At 37.2% G+C, this 20,630-nt stretch overlaps 1 protein-coding gene across 1 annotated transcript in view; it reads left to right on the forward strand.

The window, feature by feature from the left end:
• The first annotated feature begins 73 nt into the window (after positions 1–73).
• The window catches only part of unc13ba (unc-13 homolog Ba (C. elegans)), a 105,073-nt gene continuing 84,516 nt past the window's right edge, over positions 74–20,630 (forward strand). Inside the window, exons 1-3 of the mRNA XM_079608753.1 lie at positions 74–292; positions 5,993–6,022; positions 18,557–18,656. Coding sequence (XP_079464879.1) covers positions 271–292; positions 5,993–6,022; positions 18,557–18,656 — 152 coding nt within the window. The 5' untranslated portion in view covers positions 74–270. The remainder of the gene's footprint in view (positions 293–5,992; positions 6,023–18,556; positions 18,657–20,630) is intronic.

The following is a 20,630-nucleotide window of genomic DNA, read 5'->3' on the forward strand; positions in this document are numbered from 1 at the left end:
CCATAATCTTTTAGACCCGCCCACATTATCCGTTCCTTGAAGCCGATTGGTTCGTGCTCATGTCACTAACGCCATGGGTACGCCGAACAGTTCCCCAGGCGCGTTGCAAACACAGTCGGTACTTCACTCTTATTTTTATGATGAATTTAAACAACTACGATTGTTTTTCGCAATTTCAAATATCATTTCGATAGGGGAGGAAATAAAGTGGCAAATGCCTCAGGAGGTGATTAAGTCATAACTGTGCTGTGTTGGAATAAAATCTCAGCAATGTCGCTTCTGTGCGTGCGAGGTAAGTTAAGTGTTTGGGACCTTTTAATATTTTCCAGTTTTCTTGTTTTTGCATTGTCTCACTTTTACTGTGTTTATGTGCTTCTTGAAATAGCGTGTGATTTAACATTGAAATGTGGGCTATTCGAAACCGGTTCACGCAACAGGTAACACTAACAGGTTATGATAAAAGTTATATAGGCTATCAAAAACAGGTGTGACTCTTGATGAAGAAGTAAGTGTAACACGGACTCGTATGTATGTTACTGTGGATTGGAGGCGACTCATCTACTCTGTTAATGCGCTTAACGGGTTTTCCCGATGCTGAATTGTCATGGCACCGCAAATGCTGTGATCACCTGTCTGGCTGTCCTACTGTACCCTTTGATTGTTTGTGACACCAAGCACACAGTTTGCACACATTATTGCGTTTCATCCACATGACAGAATGGTGGGTGTGTTTTTGGGACTATATTTGTGCCGAATTTTTTTTGCCAACTGTGATATTGTGCACCTGTTGACTCGACATAGCCTACTTTAGTAGCCATCTATCATGTTTGAGATTAGCTTGAGTTGAATTAACTTTTGTCACTCGATTTAGGCTAAGTGTAGCCTGTTTATATCCCATTTGCAAGTAAAGCATTCGTTGGAGTTTTGTGGATTTAATGGATGCCAGTTAGCTTTTAAGCAATTTATATGCTAGTGTAACTCCTGAACAGTTGTATGTAAAATGCTCAGTATTTATAATACAGTGTACGAAAAATACTCGATTTAAATGGTTAGTCCACCCAAAAAATGAAAGTTATCCCATAATTTACTCCCCCTCAAGCCATCCTAACTTTCTTACTTCAGCCAAATACGATCTGAGTCTCTAGAATAGTATCCTGGCTCTTCCAAGCTTTATAATGGGAGTGAATGGTGCCTTCCATCCATAAGGCACATCCATCCATAATAAAAGTAATCCATACGGCTTCAGGGTGTTAATAAAGGCCTTCTGAAGCGAAGCGATTAATTTTTGTTAGAAAAATAGCCCTATTTCTAACTTTATAAACCATAATCACGTCGGAAGAGTGACCTCTGACCCGACGCATGGAGTAGCGTAAGGTTAGGTGAGAGTAGACGCCTCTCGCGATTCAAACAAATAGGGCTGGGCAACAAACTCAAGCTCCTCTTCTCTTATATATCAAAATCCTCTGTCATTTCTCTTAAAAAGTTCTCGTTTTAGACTTCTAATTCGTGACCACTCTTTTGTTTTGCTCTATCCTCTGCGCTTGTGCGTTCGTCAATATATAATGACTAGAACTAGACTCGCGTACGGAGGTTACCAGAAGCCAGTGATTATAGTTTATAAAGTTATAAATGTGGACATTTTTCTCACAAATCACTTCACTTCAGATGGCCTTTATTAACACCCTGGAGGTGTGTGGATTACTTTTATGAAGGATGGATGCACTTTTTGGAGCTTTAAAAAAAGGCTCTATTCACTCCCATTATAAAGCTTAGAAGAGCCAGGCTATTTTTTTTTAATATAACTTTGATTGTGTTTGGCTGAAAGAAGAAAGTCATATACACCTAGGATGGCTTGAGGGTGAGAGAATTTTTGGGTGAACCAACTACACTTGGGGGGCAACTCTCTGCCAATGGTGTAAGATTGGAATGGGGTTGTTTAGGTATGGTTAGGTATCGTATTACTGTTGCTCAAGGTTGGGAATTTAAATGAACCCCTAACCCTAAACCTTAAACTTTTTTTCTCCAATAGAATCAGAAAAAATCATCCTCTACACTTGCATTAACCCAATAGGCCTACCTAAACATGTGAATATCACAAAGACTTGAAGGCTCTTTTGACTTGAGCCTGTAAGTAACAACCCAGCAACCATCCAGATCACCCTAACATAGCAATGCTTAGTCGGAATCTAAATGAAAATTCACCCATCTATTTTATAAATGCATGTTATGATGTTATTATGAACAATTCATGAAAATATTGAGCTAGTAATTAGTGATGGGATCATTTTACTGACTAGTATCTATAAGCAAATAGTCTCAGTCTCGTTCATTTCAGCAGAATATAGCCTAATTGAAATCTTACAAATTCCCCAACACATCAACTTACGCAAATGTTGATCACATTTAGAATAAGACAAAACTATATGCAGACAGCCAAGGCCAAATCATGCAAAACCAAAATGATTAAAGGTAGGGTATGCATTAGTTGACAGGCAGATAGGACATCGCTTCTTTGTCCTTTTGTTCTGGGTCATTTTTAGGGGCATGAGAATGTGAAGTCGATGGCCCTAAGATAACAGGTTGGCGTGCATCAAATAAACGATTAATTCAAGAACGTTGTGCAAGTTTACTGCAACAATGGTGCTACAAACTTCACATATTTTTGAAAAACCAGCACTTAGTTGGTCCTGATAAGCGCTTATTGTCACAGTTTTAAACACAAGGGTTTTTTTCTTCCATGAGGGGGTTTGGCATCACGACGGCTTTGTTTCCAGGCCGACCGTCTCCTGGAAATCCTGTAGAATTCATCTACCGGTAATCAGATGACGACTTTGAAACTCCGGAAGTGTTTCCCATTTTGTGTGTGTTATCCATCAGACGTTCAGCCAGTGGTCCGTGGGCATGACATGTCTGAGGATGAGACTATGATAGATCCATCACTACTAATAAAAATGAATCAATATGTCATAATTGTATCTTTTATTGAAAATGACACTGAACCCCATCCCTGCTAGTTTGCGTTCATCTGCCTCCATTTTGGAGTGGAATGCTTACATCTCTACAATCATCAGTTGATCCATAAAATCAAGTCCCCGCCCTACACTTTTTCTTTTTCAATAATCTGTTAAACTTATACGTCACAATATGAAAAAAAAAAAAATGTTGTTACTTCTGTTTCATTGTGACTATAACTGTTAAACCACTGGCAACCTCATAGAGCAACTTAGAATAGTGGTGACTGCTTTTGCATGGCAGAGCACAAGTCTAGTTAATTTATCAGGTCTGTTGATCTATTGTGACTTGGAATAGTTTACAGCAGCTAAATATTCTGCCCTTAGAAGTAAATTGTATGTAAACTGAATATCTCCGGTAACCAAATGCATGCATATGAGCATGCCATCAATTTTAGACTATCTATAGGAGTTTCCTCTCTTTATAAATCCAATACAATTGATTTTAGTTTGTCTGGACTAGAGTAAATTGCTGTTCTGTGAGGTCTTTTGTGTCACAAAGATCTGTCATGCTGTCAGCAGTCGTGAGAGAGGAAGCATATACAGAAAATCAAAAGAGACTGACATCTCGATGATGAATAGAGAGATATTCTGGGATAACGGTACAAAATAAATATGATTTGCTCTCATCATGAATGCAACAGTGGATCATTATGTTCTGCCTTTTCTATCAGCGCTCTGCTCCAGGCCATGTTTTACGGTTACGTTTTTTAAAAAGACTGAAAAAAAAGTGTAGAGCTTCAGATTTAATTTGCGGTGTTTTGTGTCGCTTTGGATTGTTGAGAACTCAGTTAATTTGTTTAGAAGTTTTTTCTCCACAAGTAGAGGAAACACAGGCAGTAGGGGAAAGTGAAGTTTGATGGATTCAGCACGATGCTGGTGTTGGGGGGAGGGATAGAGCTTGTGTGTAATCCTCCAGCCATCTGGTGCTGTGTGGGTCTACGTGTATGAGGCCGCCGCATCACATGTGTGCATGCCAGTGGTAAACTCACTGTAGCCTCTGTTTATCTAATCTGACCAAAAATTGCATTCAAAGCTTGCTGGATATCTTATGATGTATTCGATCTGTGCAGATAGTCACTATTCACGAAAGTTTAGATAATGGCATGTCGTCTTAACCAGAGGAGTTCTGCTACAATGTTTTAAACTCTGTGAATAATGTAAAGCCCACATCAAGAAGAACGATAACTATTAGCACCACGCCAATGCACAATATTGTTCTGTTTATTATAAGTGAGCGCTGTTTTGCCTTCTGCCGCTTTAAAAGGGATAGTTTATCCAAACATGAAAATTCTGTCATCTTTTACTCACCCGTAAGTTTTTCCAAACCTGTATTTCTTTCTTCTGCTGAACACAAAAGAAGATATTATGAAGAATATGGGTAACCAAACATGGGCCCCATTGACTTCCATAGTATTTTCCCCCCTCAATACTATGGAAATCAAAGGGGCCCATCAACTGTTCGGTTACCCATATTCTTTAAAATATCTTCTTTTGTGTTTATCAGAAGAAAGAAATACAGTTTTGGAACAACTTGAGTGCGAGTAATTTTTTAAATTTTTGGGTGAATTATCATTAGCTCTTTAAAGCAGAATGGATTCTGATTGGCCGCCAATGTTTTTATCGTTCATCAGCTGGAAAAGCATCGTTGTGAAAGTGATTCCAACCATATCGTTTCTCTTTGCCATTAATTATAGTTCTGGCGAGGACTCTGCTATTCTTTTACATTTTTAAAACTATATATTTATCGTTATAGTTATCGTCCTTGGTGTGAATGAGCCTTTACGTCTTGTTCTCTAAGATTGGTTTTCAAACATATTATCTTGTCTTATAATAGCCTATAAAGAAATAAATATGTTGTTTCTAAAATTAAATAATTTACTTTTGTATTGTTACTGTATAATAACACTGTATTGTGTTATTTAAGTATTACTGTATTTATGTTAGCTCAGCTTTTATTAATATTTGTAGTTATTATTTTTATATTTCCAGTTTCCATTAAAAAATTTTTTTATTTTGTTATGGTTTATTTGTCATTTGTAGATTTAGTCATTTTAGTATTTCAAGTCTTATTTAATTTCAGTTAGATGCCAAGGCAACATTTCTAATTGTTACATTTTTCATTTTGTTAAGTTTGTTTCACTTAATCTAAAAATAATTCTTAATGGTTTTAGATAACAGTAGTAACACAGGTGCTAAAGCCATAAGCAAATTATTTAAATTATTTTGAATTTCTACTTTGCATTGTATCAACAGCATATCATTTTCCACCCACTAATGGTATATCGATAAATAATAATAATAAAAAAACGTACAGTTTTCAACCTGGGCTGTCAATAGAATTTAAGAAATTAATCTTGATTAATCTCATGATTTCTGACCACAAATATTGTTAAAACTCAAAATTTCTTTCATTTTCCATGGAACACAGGTGTCCCCATAAGCCAGATATATGCCCTCGATTGACAGCGGTTTGGGACTGTCACGCTCTTGTGGTGCTATCAGTCAATCAGTGTTGTCATTATGTCAATTTATGTGCCTCTATAGACTAGAGTAATTAGTCACATGGCAATTAGGGTTCAAATGATTTGCTCCAAAATGTCTGTGTCCCTTGAACAACTATTGCTTACTTTCGGGGGTCTTGACTCTTGTGTCAGCCAAACAGCTCCTATTGAAATGCAATTAGATTGTAAATGTAAATGCTTACGCTTTCTCCTATAAGCCTAGTGGAAATCATTTTGGAGAGGTTTAATCATTTGTACTGGCTATGGGCCATCAAATAACAGGTTGGTTGTTGGGATTAAACCCTGTCGTTTGTTTGAACTTGCTCTGGACATATGTGGTTAAATCCTTTATGAAGCAGTGTTTTGTCTGTATCTGTGTTTTGTCCCTTTCATCAGCTATTGCATTACTGCAAAAAAATCTCACTTTCCTGCTATTTGTGGCTTTCACTTACTTTGTCTTTTTTCTTTCCTTTTCAGTGAAAAAGGCCAAACTACAAGGACCTCCAGGTAATGGACTGTTTGCGTCATGCATGAAACAGTTGTGGCTATGCAATTGCCATAGATTCAAAGAGGAAAAAATAATACCTCATTCAGTCAATTGTCATTCAGATGAGTATTTGCTGCTAAAATAAAGTACTTGAATCAGACTCATGCTGCGGCCCAGTTTGGCATGGACTGGACTGGAGAGACCGAGTGAACTGGTTTACTTGTTAGCCAGCAGGCAAGCACTAGACTGTCAGGGGATTTTCACTCTACTATAATACATATTACACTCTTACTCATGAGAGATACAAACACAGACACACACACACACGTGTATGCCTTTCAGTGACTGATACTTTGAATTACAATAAGATTTGTAGAGGAGCACTGAAAACAAAATTACATTAATTGATTGTTTTTAATGTTTTTTGTTTAATTTATAAGTATTATTAGCCATGACAGCCGGTACTAGAATTGAACGCAATTATATCCCTTTTTTATTAATATTTTCAGCAAATATTGAAATTAAAGCTGCAGTCCGGCACTTTTTTGGGTTTAAAAATATCAAAAAAGACATTTTTGAAAAAAAACGTAACCAGCCAGTGTTCAAAACGATCTGCTTGCCTTACCTCGATTCAAAACGGTAAGCTTGTAATAATAATTTTAATTCCAGTGGTACTGGTGGATTTCCGCGGGAATTTCGAGCATGTCTTTGCGTCATTACGTCACTTCTGTACACATAGAGAAGGAGTCCCCGGCTAGCGTGTGTGGATGATGGAGGTGGAGATTTAGCTTAGCACTTGGTATGGCGGATCCCGAAAGTTTAAAGCGACAATCACCAGGGACAACTGGAGATTCACCAGTTGTAAAACCCAAAGACTTCGGACTTCAGAGTGGCTACAGAAAAAATATATTTTTCACGTTTTGACGTGATATAAGCAATCGTTAGACTTAATCAGCATGATATAGCTACTGCAATGCTTCCCCCCACCCCCCGAATTTGGTCAGAACAAAAGTGAATGTTACTTACTTGTTCAGATGACATTTTCCGATGAAAATTCTAATGTTGACACTTTCAAAAAGTATACTCTGAGATTGCTGATGACAGTAACGTTACAGTATCCACAGCGACGCGGCAGCCTCAATACATTGTGTTCATCCGCGCTGTTTCATGCCGATTTACTACCCACGCACAGTTAATAATTCCGCGAATAACTGCAATTGCAGATTTCTAACAGAGATGGCGACAAAGAGGAAAAACGACGGACTGCAGCTTTAATCACATTTATTTATACTGTACATTATTCAGACAAAATAGTATAGTAGAGTTTTTAATATAGCTATTTATCCATTATCATTTTATCAATATCATCCACATTACAAATTATAATCTGGGGCAATTGCGTAAACACAGCCATCATGTTAAGACTTTGTCTTATTAAAGGTGCTCTAAGCGATGTCACGCATTTTTTAGGCCAAACATTTTTTTGTCACATACAGCAAATATCTCCTCACTATCCGCTAGCTGTCTGTCTCTGTAGACACCCCAGGCTCCACAAACAGCAACAAAAACAAACTGGACTAACCCGCACCACAACATAACAAACAGTGTTCCAGCCAATAACCGACAAGAAGGATTTGGGGGTGGGGTTTGGGTTGTTAGTGCGTGGATGAGGAGGAGGGAGGGTCTAGCTAGCCTCCGTTTTGTTTGGCAATAGTTCGAACGTCAACAAGAAGTGACGTCACCCAGGATCGCTTAGAGAACCTTTAACTAGTCTGACCAACTAGCAGTTAGCCAAGGGTGATCAGTCTTACTTTTTGGATTTTAATTAGACCAATCTACCTTTTATGTAACAAACTTTAATAAAGTTATGATCCGTCTTTAAGGGGCCATGAGTTGACAAATTAATTTTTCCTTGATCTTTTGACATGTAAGAGGTCATTGTACTATAAAAACATCCTAGTAAGGTTAAGAGCCTTAACTTAGAACCTAACTCAAACCCTCCCTGTTAGTCCAAAAACAGCTTCTATTGAAACCAAGCTCTGAAACGACTCTTTTCGGATTGTGCTAGGAAAGTGGTAATTTATTTTCAGCTATGTGAATGTCTCAGTAGAGCATTATTTGTTTGTTTGGTACATTTCACGGTGAATTCTTTGGTGAATCAGTCACAATTTTGCGTAGGCTTCGCAAACAAACTTTTACTGTGAGATATGGGCCCGACAGTAATGCCACAACAACCGTAACACAAACCCTGTTAATTCTAATGCATAGGCTAATCTGTGATCAGTAGTTTCTGATATGTAATGATTCATGTACAATCAGATGTTCGCCTCAAAATTGTTTAATCCCGTTTATGCATCAGTAGTGACTAAACGGCCAACTTCATTGTTTTTTCTTAGTAGTTACTTTAATTGTGATTAAATTATACAGAAAGCAATCTAAGAATGCTCCCATTACAATCGCTGGAGCTGTCAATCACACAGAGCGAGTTTAACAGTGACTGAGTTCTGGACTCACGTCAAAACTCTCGTTATAATCAATGACGCTGTCTACACTGCACAATGAATAATTATCAATCTTATGTACATCGTGTTTGCACTATTATGATGAAAGCACTAATGAGAGTGCAGAAATCGAGTTGCAATGACGAGATCACTGCATTCACGCTCTCAACAGACATGTCATCAGCTCTAATGCTCACCACTGATTTCATGCAACGGGAGTAGATTTAAGTGTAATGCTATAATAAACACTTTTCACGATTAGTTCATTTCGACAGTAATAGTAGTAACAATGTATAAAAGTTTGAGAGAGTTCCACATTTAATACTTATATCATATGCAAAGGTGCTAGCCAATCAGAGCAGTGGGTGTTTACATTGAAGTCTCACAACAGAGCAACACAGCATTCAAATCAGAGGACTAAAAGAAAATGGCTTTTATTTACAAAATTCTGACAATTTTTATGTAAAATTCATAACATTTTAAGTGCACCACAGGAAACATTATTTAAAAAATGCAGTTCATGACCCCTTTGTAGGAAAGAAATTACATGAGAAAATCTCCAGCTCCAGTCTACGATGCAATTTCAGAGAGAAAGCCTGCAGTCTACCAGGGAAAAGTTTATGAATCTAGAATGTGTGAATCTGAATTGTTGCTGTTATGTGTGGTTTTATGACACTAAATATTTCAAGAATTGTTTGCACAAGGTGGTGATATTGAAGTTAAAAGGATGTCAGATTAGGTAAAGATTACAGTGACAATTTAAGGCATCTGGATCTATATGGGTACATGAGTATCTTTCAGTCTAACCAATGAATCTATTGAGAAGCTAATGAGCTAGTGTTTTTGTCTCTCTGTCTGTTTTCTCTGTTCTTATTGACTGCGTCTGGGTCTTCTCATTCGCCTTGTGCCACCCACACCACGAATGTCTGCTTCTGCTTTACCTGGCATTATCCATCCATCTGCTAAATTCCTTAAAGGTGAAGTGTGTAATTTATCCACAATTAGCAGCATCAAAACAAATTGCAATCTACTTTTTGAGTGCCCAGACTGGGCTAAACCTATAAACCTCAGCTCAACCAATGGCATGAGTTGGTGGAACTTACGGTCCGGCCAATGGCATTTAGAGAGTATTTAAAACTTATTTGAAGAGATAGTCACTATTTTTGGGGTTCTTTTTGGTGCTGCTAGTAGAGAAGAAATTAAACACTTCATTCATCTGAATGTGCATCTAGAATATGTATGCATATATGGTGTTTTTCATCACCTGATGATGCACCTCATAACTGCATAATTCATGATCTCTTGATTGACCTCATGTAGAGTGACAATTCCATAAATGAGTCTAAGATCACTGGGTGAGAGGGAGGGAGTGTGTGTGCGCCTGCAGCAGCAGAGCATCAGTCTGTGACTGCCTCCCAAATGAACAGAGGTCTTTCTGAGTGACAGATAAACCCATAGAAATCTAATTTATTGCTAATAACAGAAAAAGCCTTTTCAGCCTCTTCTCCGAGTGTCCCACCCACAGCAGAGAATTGAATACTGTGCCAGAATCAAATGCAGTTTGACTCCTAATAAGATTCTATTATGTTTGCCGCTGAGCGATTCTTATTGAAAAGGGAAAGTGGCTCACTTTAGTTTAACAGCTAGTGATGCTTAATTGCATCAAGTGAGCAAGCCTCTCATTGAGACAGGGGGTCTAAACTCCTTTTTCTGGGCTAAATAATTAGCTTTTTCTAAACACACATTTGTTTTGGATCAGAAGAAATTCATTTATTCCTGTGTTGGCAAAGCTGAATTTTTTAGCAGCCATTTCTCCAGTCTTCAGTGTCACATGATCCTTCAGAAATTATTCTAATACGCTTATTTGGTGGTCAAGTAACAATCCTGTCAGGACCACTATTGTCAAAGATGATTGACAACTAGCATATAGGCTACAGTAGTTTGTATTGGTGGTATGGTTCTTCTCTGGGCAAGAACTCCTCACCCATCCATGTAGCCTAGCATAGATACGAGCAGGGAGTGTAGTGATAACCCCCCAAGTGTAATCAGAACAGAACCAACATAAATGTTTTGTAGCTATCATTAATGTTCTTAATGACAATAATTGAATGTAACAACATAATTCAAGATAAATTAGTCTGATTCGAAGAGGACTATCAGAATGCCAAGTCCTAACTGTAGACACGAGGAGGAACTGTATGAAGGAGGGTAATTATATCATGACTCATGAGGAATGCAATAAAGCTGTTAACACTGAATAAACCTCATAATGGAATGCTATGATAGGCGTCATATTCCAATAGACGTGGATCCGCTTATTGTCAGCTGATGCTCGCGAGGAGGATAGTTCAAGTGGCAAGGACTCTCTAAGGATCACATGTAGAGAATTGCAAAAAATAGTAGAGTCTTGGGTTCAGAAAGTCAAACACCTACATCACCACAAGTCTTTTTGAAGGGGTTCAAGAAAAAGTCCTTTTCTCTTATCCAAAAACGAACTCCACCATATTCTTTAAATTTCTGGGTCTATTTTTCCACTGGAGGTCCTGGACATCTTGGTCAGATACATGACATCATGCATTTTGTAAAAAAAAAAAAACAGATAATGTGCTGTGGTTGGATATTGCATCAGCACAATGATCTAAAACAATCATAAAAATTAACATAAAAATAGGTCACTGAGCACAAAATTAGGGTTCTGGTCATTCCAGTCCCCTGACCTGAATCTTATAGAAAACTGAAGAGGAGAGAATATCAACATGGAGCTGGGAATTTGAAGGATCTGGAGAGATTCTAAATGAAGGAATGGTCTCTGATCTCTTGTCAGATGTTCTACAAACTCAGCAGGCATTATTTATAGGAGAACTCAGAGCTGTTATAATGGCAAAAGGAGGTTGCAAAATGTATTGAATAAAATGGTGCCTCTAATTGTGGTCCATGCTAGAGAATTTATTCTCTATTCCCCTCCCCCCCATGTTTTACTTAAATGAACTGTGAATTATTTGAATAAAAGGTCACAAGGATTAATAATGCATATTTATTTTCATATTTACAAAGGGTGCCATTAATTCTGACCAGGACTGTATATGGCGAAAGATGCCATTTTAGTTTATCTGGTGCTCTGTAATTTGGGCTATATTTATTGCTTGTACTGAAGTGTCTTTGTATTATTTTTAACATCACTTGTGGGAGTATTTCTTCAAATAGCTGTTAAATGTCAGCAGTACAGGCCCAGGCGTGTGCGAATATGACTTATTTATTTTCATAAGTCATCAAAAATTAAATATTCATCAGGTTTGGCATCCCTGGGAGCCCCTTTGCACTCTGGGACAGCGAGAGAGAGCGAGAGTGTATAAAGGAATCTTGTGAAAGGAAGTGGGTAAAAAAAACCTGGCAATTTTCACTCTACTTTTGAAATGCTCCCATCTGATCAAAATTCCTTTGGCCAGAAGAAATGCGTATAAAAAAAATAGTTTGTTCCAATGGCAGTGATCATTTTAAATTGCACTATTTTCTGAAGTAATGCAAGAGAATGGTTGGCATTATAGCACTTTTTAATTGATTGTTTAGATGATTTAAAAATATATATTGGACTATGTTAGGAATGATGTGGATTGTGTAAATCTTTTTAATTCTGTGTTTGTGTTGTCAATGTGTGTTGTGTTGATAAGCACTTATGTGGATGTATTTATGTATATAGGCTACTGTATGTATGAGACCATTGTCAAAGACAAATTTCCGCTCTGTAACAAACAGAATGGACCATAAAGTTAACCTTTACCAAATGGGTAAAGATGTAACTTGCACAGAGTTTAAAGTTAGGTGTAGGGAAGGGTTTTTTTCTGGTGATGATGGTATTATTATTATTGATGTTCGAGAGAGAAGCAGAAAAAGAGTCTGACGTACATGGTAATTAGAGATTTAGAATGATATGAATATTTGATCATTTCTCTGCTTCACCCTAGGCCGAGATTAGACCATTAATCACAAAAATCACACCTCATTTCTGTATTTCCGTTTAATGCTGTTTTTTTTTTCCCTTCAAACATGATTCAGTGGTTCTGCAGCCTCACTGTAGGATTACGGTACATTTTCTACAGATTGAAAAGCAAAGGTTAAAGATTAAGCTTTTTTTGTTGTCTACAGTTTTTAAAAAAGAGATTTGTGTATATTTCCTTGCTGTCCTTGAGTCCTCAGTCTTCAATTTTGTGAAAAGCAGATTTCAAGCTGCAACTAACTTTTGCTAATTCTTTATTTTCAAATTATGAAATGACTCTAATAAGCCTACATGAAACTTCTTTCAAAACATGAAAGAAATTATGTTGCACAGCAATATACATGCTTGTTACTTTGACTAAACTAAAAAGTAAAATGATTCTAATGTTTTGTTCTTGAATACACAGCCCGAGGGATCCCTCTAACACCATGGGCCCTATTTTAACGATCTAAGCGCATGGTCGGCGTGCCCAGCGCATGGTCTAAAAGGGTTATCCCTATTCTCTTAATGAGTAATGGGTGTGTTTTGGGCGTAACATGCAATAAACCAATAAGAGTCTCATCTCCCATTCCCTTTTAAAGCCAGTTGCACCACGGCGGGTTGCTATTTACATGGTGGAATTTGAAAGCGGAAAGACTGAACGCTTCTCCAGAGAGGTAAAGGATCTGCTAAAGCGCGCAAGCAGAACATCTACGGGACTGGCTGAATTCCACCATATCTTTATGTACACAATATTAATCTTTTACATTGTAATCCTTTTATTTTTAATATTTGGCTAGTTTGTGTGCCCTGTGTGTGTAAGCAGCAGAGTGTACACTCGTTGTGGATTCGCCTATAGGCGCACATTATTAACGCGCTCTTTAAATAACAGAGAAAATATTGTGCCATTGAGTTTAGACCAGGTTTCAGTTGGTCAATGGCGCAGTCTATTTCAGTTGCTTCAAAATAGCAACATTCCAAAAATGTGCCTGAACACACCTTGTTTTCAGACCAGCACATCCATGGGCGCAAATGCATTTGCTATTAAACAACGTGTCGCAGGACGTGAAATTGATAACTGCGTCGGGCTGAAACCAGCAAAAAACACTTGCGTCGAGCGAGCCTGGCGCCGGATTGCACAGGGTGTATGATAGGGCCCCATGTCTACACCAGAGCAGTGTGACTCAACAAAAGCAGATAGAACTCTTTAAAATCAGTGATGCTGCCCAACAGTAAACTAAAGTTCTATTTCTGACTTACTTTAAGCACTTGCGTTACTTCTAAGAACAAATAGATTTGCAACAGTCGCGTCCAGTGTAGACCATCTCAAGCTCTTCTATATTTGAGTCCTTAATACGGTGACTTCCACACATAGTTATTTATGGGAGTACTAGCAACCGTTTCTATAACCAAACTCGCACCCGTAAATTGCACGTCACATCGATGTCACATGTTTTTACGGGATGTGTGTGAATGCACGCATTATGGCACTGGCAAAATCAAACTATCCCTGGACAAATCCTGGGACACATTATCAGTGTATTTTCTGGAATATCTGTGTAAAAGGGGCTTAAGAAGACTGCTTTATTTATGTTGATTTGTTCTGGATTGCTGCTGGTATGTATGGTTGACTAAGTCCAGCTGGTGCCCAACAAAGCCTGGGTTAACGTAATAACCCTTTTCCCCACATTGTTTTTACTTACCCTGTGTAGTTAGTAATCAGTCTTTGTATACTTTTGGCATCTCACTTTGACTCTGGACATACTAAAAAAGTGTGGAATGTTTCTTAACCCAAGGTTAAAAAAGATGTTAACCCAGTGTTAAGTGTAATGTTCAAGGACGGCTGTTTAAGAAGCCTAGTAATCGAGCTAGTTAAGATGCCACACCAGTACACCAACATCTCCAGCATATAATTGACAACATATGCTGTTAACTAACAGTTATTCTCAGCTGGGATGGGGGCACATGCTTAATTATTTGCTTGGGGACATTTGAGGAGGAAGGGAGAATAATTAGTGGAGGGACAGTAGATCATCAAATGGTACATATGGCTCCTTTTGTGACTTAAACCAGCCATTAACTACACCTTCTTTGCTTACTGTTCTTTGTGTACCTGTTAACTTTTGATTTAAAGGGTTTGTACTTAACCTGCAAGGTCAGAAATGTATTATTATGAGAAGATAGTCTATTGAGTAATATTTGCTCTACCACTTTAGCTGAATCCCTTCTAACCCTTTAACAATGACAGACACACACACACACACACACACACACACACACACACACACACACACGCACGCACGCACGCAGCCCAGCTCTTACAAAGAATCAATTGCCCTTCTCTGACTTTTTCTATTTTCTACAGCTCTATCCCTCTATTTGTCTCTCATTCAGCCCCAGTTCTGCTCTTCATTACGGTGGTCATATCATGAGCGGGCTGTAGAAGCGTGTCCCTCTCTAGGCTCTGGGATAAGGATGAATCCATGGGGACAGAGATTACACTTAAGGGTCTTGCAGCATGTCTGCTGAGAGACAGAGGGAGAGAGAGAGAGAGAGGGAGGAATTGGAGGAATTCTCATTAAACTAGCATTACCTCTTGAGAAAAGCTGTCTAGTTCTCACCTAGACAAACACACGACACTTGACCCTCAAGGATTACACTAATACTAATGTATGCATATACACCCAGATGACAGTTATCTCTTTTGCTCTTTTAGAACCCAAGGGACTTGGCAGTTTACAATTGTGGTGAATTTTATTTATCAGTTGTCTCAGATGTTTCTCCGGAAATGCCTCAGGGGGAAAATATAAAAACGAATGAGACAACTATTGATGTATAGTAAAAATATAGTGCAATACAATAAATGTGGATCGCATAGCCCTCATTGTTTGGTCTTGGAAAATTTTGTCATCAATTTTGTCATCTTGGCAATAGTGCACCGTTAGATAAATAGTAGTGGTCATGTGATTTATGTATTTTACAAGTTTGATAATACTGTTAGTGTTTTAGGATTACAGAGCAGAATCAGGTAGAATCATAATATAAATCATATACAAACATACATATATATATATATATGAGAAACATTTTTTTTCTTTCATATCTTAAAATAATTGAAGTAAATGTAAAATAAATATTATTTTTATTATGTTGTAATGTATTTTATAGTTAGCAGCATGCATAAACGCATCATAAAGGTAGACCAGAAGGCCAGAAAATTAGTAAAGGATGACAGAAATAGGATGAACTATTGAACTACAATTTCTTCATGTAATCTCACTGCGTACAATAATAGAAACAATTGAGATCGACAGAGATGATGCTCACCTTTCTGTGTTTCTGCTCTCTGTCTTTCTCAAGACTGACGGTTAAGGTAAATTGGACCTGGGTAAGTGAAAGGTAGAGGAAAATTGGAAATAAAGAAGTTTAGGGAAGGTGAATTGGAGAGTTAAGATCACGACTGTACTATTTGTCAGCCGTGCCAGATAATCTTGGGTGGAAAGATTGAGACACCTTCTTCAGTGAAGGACACATTTTCTCTAGGGCTTTCTGCAGGATTCATTAGCCACTGGACTGAGTTGAAAAAAATCAAGAGTGAAGGACAGAAAGCCTTTTTTTAGAAAGCTTGTTTTAAGAAAGATCTCCTTGTAAGACTGTAGAAATGCAGGCTCCGTTTCTGTGAGGGCTTCTCAGGCCAAAGTTCTTGATTGGATGAATAATGTCACTGTAAATAGAAATGTCATTGAGCTATCTAATACTGATTAATATCCGCAGATGAGAAGTTCAACCCATGCTGATATTTATGAGCTAAATTTAGAGTAATCACAGGGTCACATTGTTTTATGGAGATAACATTATCTGGAAACAACATTTTCTGGAAATAATCATTTATTTATTTGAAATGATAGTTCAGTTTAGAATAATCATTTTTGTCCAATTTTGATAATGATGCCTTTCTCATTCAGATTTTTTACCTCTGCTTATTCTTTTAGCAATCACCTTTGATATGAGTCTTGCTGTCTGTTAGTTTGGTAATCTGCTTTGAGGTCTTCATAAGAACATATAATTCAGTTCACCGTGTCCTGGGTCAAGATGCAGATTGATCTACTTTCCTTTGCTCCGTTTTAGCAATCAATCCAAATTGGTTCCAAGTGCTTACTGTAGACGGGCACATATGCTGTATTTGTTCAAAAGATGTTTGCAGTATTTTTTATGTAAATTAAATATCGCAATTAACCAATTGATAGTAGATTAGCTCATTTTTGTGGAGAAGCAAAAATAAGAAATAAAAGTTAAGTTCCTCTTACAAAAAATACTAATGTACAAGTTTATAACCCTGTACATCAAATTCTAACAAAATTCTACTACCGGTAAATGCTGCTCTATTTATCAAAGAAACCTGAAAATGTTTTCCACATAACAAATATAAATGTTGCTTGAGCACCAAATCAGCATGAATGATTTCTGAAGAATCATGTGACACTGAAGACTGGGGTAACGACTGCTGAAAATCCAGCTTTGCCACCACAGGAGTACATTACTTTTTATTATATATTAAAATAGAAAGCAGTTATTTTGAATTGTATTAATATTTCACTATATTACTGTTTTTGCTTTGTTTTTGATCAAATAAATGCAGCCTTGGTGAGCATAAGAGACTTCTTTCAACATTAAAACAACCATACCAACTCCAAACATTTGAATAGTAAAATGCAACAATCCATTAGATGTCCTTTGCCTAAAAAAAATGTTGAATACCTCTAACCTGTTAATATGGGCCTTGAAATAAATCTGCCCCACTTACATTGATTATGTGTGCAGAAGAAACAGGCCTTAAAGTGATGTTAGACATGTTGAACCTGTGAAAATGTAAGAGAACTAAAAGGAAAGTAGGACAAAGTGGTTTTTTAAGTGTATCCATTTTTGTATGTGAGAAAGGATGATTGTGGGTTGGTTTCTTTTTTTTCTTTGTGTAAAGTGTCTCCTAAAAAAATAAGATTGATGGCGTCTGGTATTCCTCAACGTAAACCGACAAGCATGGATGCAGTTAAGGACATTTGAGTATGGACATTTCATCAGGAATAAAATGACAAGAAGAGGAAGGCGATCTTGTGAAATGCCTAAGTGAGAAGTGTCCTGTACCGTGCCAGAGAATACTGCTCCCTAAGATGGACCACCTATATGGGTTATGCAGAGTTGCAGGTGCTACACCACATCCTCGAGATGGAACCTGAACTGCGGGCGATGGGCCAAGATGGCTGGGTCCTTGGCCCTCACCCAGAGATCCCACCTCTGGGCCCTTCTTTTTTACCTGGACTAGCAGTGTTTTTCTCTGAGCACAACAACCTCTTTATCCCCTCTGAACAAAGTACTTTTTTCTATCTTCAGTTAATTGTCCTTTTAAAATCTTACATGTTTTGTAATTTAGTTAAAATATGACTTTTTGGACTAGAGAAGTTTTTAGTTGTGAAAGTTACTTTGTTAACATTTCACTATTCAAAAGATCAATGAAAAGTGTCCATATTATTCAAACCAGACTTCAGTTTTTTAAAAGGTTTAGTAGTGAGATTTGTACTGGGAGTTGCTTTACTGGAACCATCAATGGAGAGATGATAGATGCACTGCATTTGTCTTCATATTCCTCTTGCAGCTCTCATTGCGCTCTTGTGGCACTTTATATCTAGGTTTAATTATGTCTGCTTGTTTTGACCTCTGACAGCCTATTTCAACCTGTCTGTGTCGCTGCACATAATAACTATTGCATTTACATAAAACCATGAATATTTAACACACATACACACTTAGGAATATGTCACATCTCAGTTTTCCATTACAATACTTGTCAGATTGCCATGATGTCGTCACATGAGTTGCTTTATTTTGTGCATAAAAATTAAGTAAAAAAAAAAAAAAAAAAACATTTAGTGGGCTAGTATAATTCTTGAAGAGTTCTCTTTTTTTTCAATGGCAGAAAGAAAGTCATAAAGGTTTGGAACATGAAGAGGAGACAGGATTTACATTTTTGGGTGAGCCATATAAGAATCTAATAGATATTAATGTTATTACTTGTTATTTTGCAGACAAGTTTAATGTGTACGTCACGCTGAAGGTCCAGAATGTTAAAAGCACAACAATCACGGTGCGAGGAGACCAGCCCTGCTGGGAACAGGACTTCATGTTGTGAGTATTGCTGTTTTTGTCTTATGTTTCCATGCTTTTGGAAATGTCCGTACCACAACACTCAAATTTTCACCTAATGCATGTCCTTTTGCTCAAGGACTTTAAAAACACTCAAAACTGCTTTGCTGTGCAAAATGGAAGATTGTGTTTGAGCACATCAAACTGGATGTGCAGACATGTTATATACAGTATGTACAAGAAAACATTATAGTTTGTAAATAAACAACAACAATATTTAACACACACACACACACACACACGTTTCTCTTACCTTTGACCCTCTTCTGTTGTAAAGACAAATGTTAAATAGCTTTTTGATGGCCTCTCGTGAGGTTTTGTGCGTCCCAGAAATTGTCCCCGATTTTCGGATTGTTCCATAGAGAATTTTGCCAATTGCTCAGGAAGAGCTGTGAGAATTATCTGCAGTTACAGTGATTACCAGAGAGAGAGAGAGAATAGGACTGGGAGTGTACACAAAGGATTGACTTTTAAAGCATTTTATTCTTCTATTGTTTAGTTGTCCATTTTATTTCAATATTGTCATCACTTTCATATTGACATATTTAGATTAGGTTAATGTAATTTTTAGACATTATTAATGGTAAGTTGTTTATATATATATATATATGTGGCCATCATTGTGAAATGTTTTGGTTGATTTGAATTTTTGTTTTGTACAACCTGACTGCAAATTACTGACTTTCTATTTTTTTAATTCATTTATTTTTTTTAATCTTAAGTGAACTTCTGAGTAAATATTATTTAAATATGTAGGCAGTTTAATTATATAATGTTTACCATTGTTAAATAATGAGGTGTCATGTGTATATACACCAGTTAAATTGGTTTAATACTTCTATTTAGCAAGGATGCATTAAATTGGTCAAAAGTGACATTTAAGACATGTATTAGGCTAATGTTACAAAAGATTCCTATTTCAAGTAAATGCTGTTCTTTTGAATTGTTTATTCATTCAATAATCTTGAAAATAAGATTCCACCAAATCAGCATATAAGAAACATTTCTGAAGGATCATGTGACACTGAAAACTGGAGAAATGGCTGCCCAAAATGAGGCTAGTTATTTTAAATTGCAATAATATTTTACATTATATGACTGTTTCACTGCATTTTTGATCAAGTAAATGTAGCCTTGTTTAGGATAAGAGACTTCCGTAACATAAAAAAATCTTACCGACCCCAAACTTTATGCACAGTATTGTGTATATAGTTACACACAGGTGTCCTAGTGTAGTCCATCACATTACCTATAAACATGTTCTAATAACCTTTGACAACTATGAAGTATTAAAACACTTGATATCGGCCACTCTTGTCTGGCTATGTCGGTCAGAAAGCCTGAAATCAAAAGCAATGTCTTTGTACACTTTCAGAAAGTGTTGTATAATTATAGGGATAGTGTGTTTGGATTCTTGGCCAGTGACTCAGCTTTGTGTGTGTGTTCTCTTGAGACGGAGGTTCCTCTGTGCCTGGATTATTGTCCTGCTGCTCAGCACTCGCGAATGATCGGCAGGTTAAAATCCACACACACATAACACACTTTCTCTTAGGGATTGAAGCAGCATTGTGTGTAGAGAATAGAAGGGCAAAGTGAATGTATTAAAGAAAGAGAGAGGTATTAATAGCAAGAGGCTAGCAGGAGGTTTCAGATGAGTAAATGTGAAAGGCCTGTTAGTGTGACAGATTATGCAGAAAACTGCCACACTATCATTTAGAGCGGACGCAATATTCCCAGCAGTCAGTTCTGTGTTTGAATATGATTCCCAGAGATGACAGGCAAAATTAATTTATCATCATTCTGTCCAGGTATTGGGACCTCTTCAATAATAGATTAGGTTACAAGTGTTTTTCCAGGTTGAACACTCATACATAGTCACTTAAGTTCGCCAATATAGTGTCTGTCATGAAATGCATGTTTTCCAATTCAACTAGATTTGATGCTTTCCAACTTTAT

The sequence above is a fragment of the Phoxinus phoxinus genome, assembly GCF_949152265.1.
Source record: "Phoxinus phoxinus genome assembly, chromosome: 3".
In the NCBI taxonomy this organism is placed as follows: domain Eukaryota; kingdom Metazoa; phylum Chordata; class Actinopteri; order Cypriniformes; family Leuciscidae; genus Phoxinus; species Phoxinus phoxinus.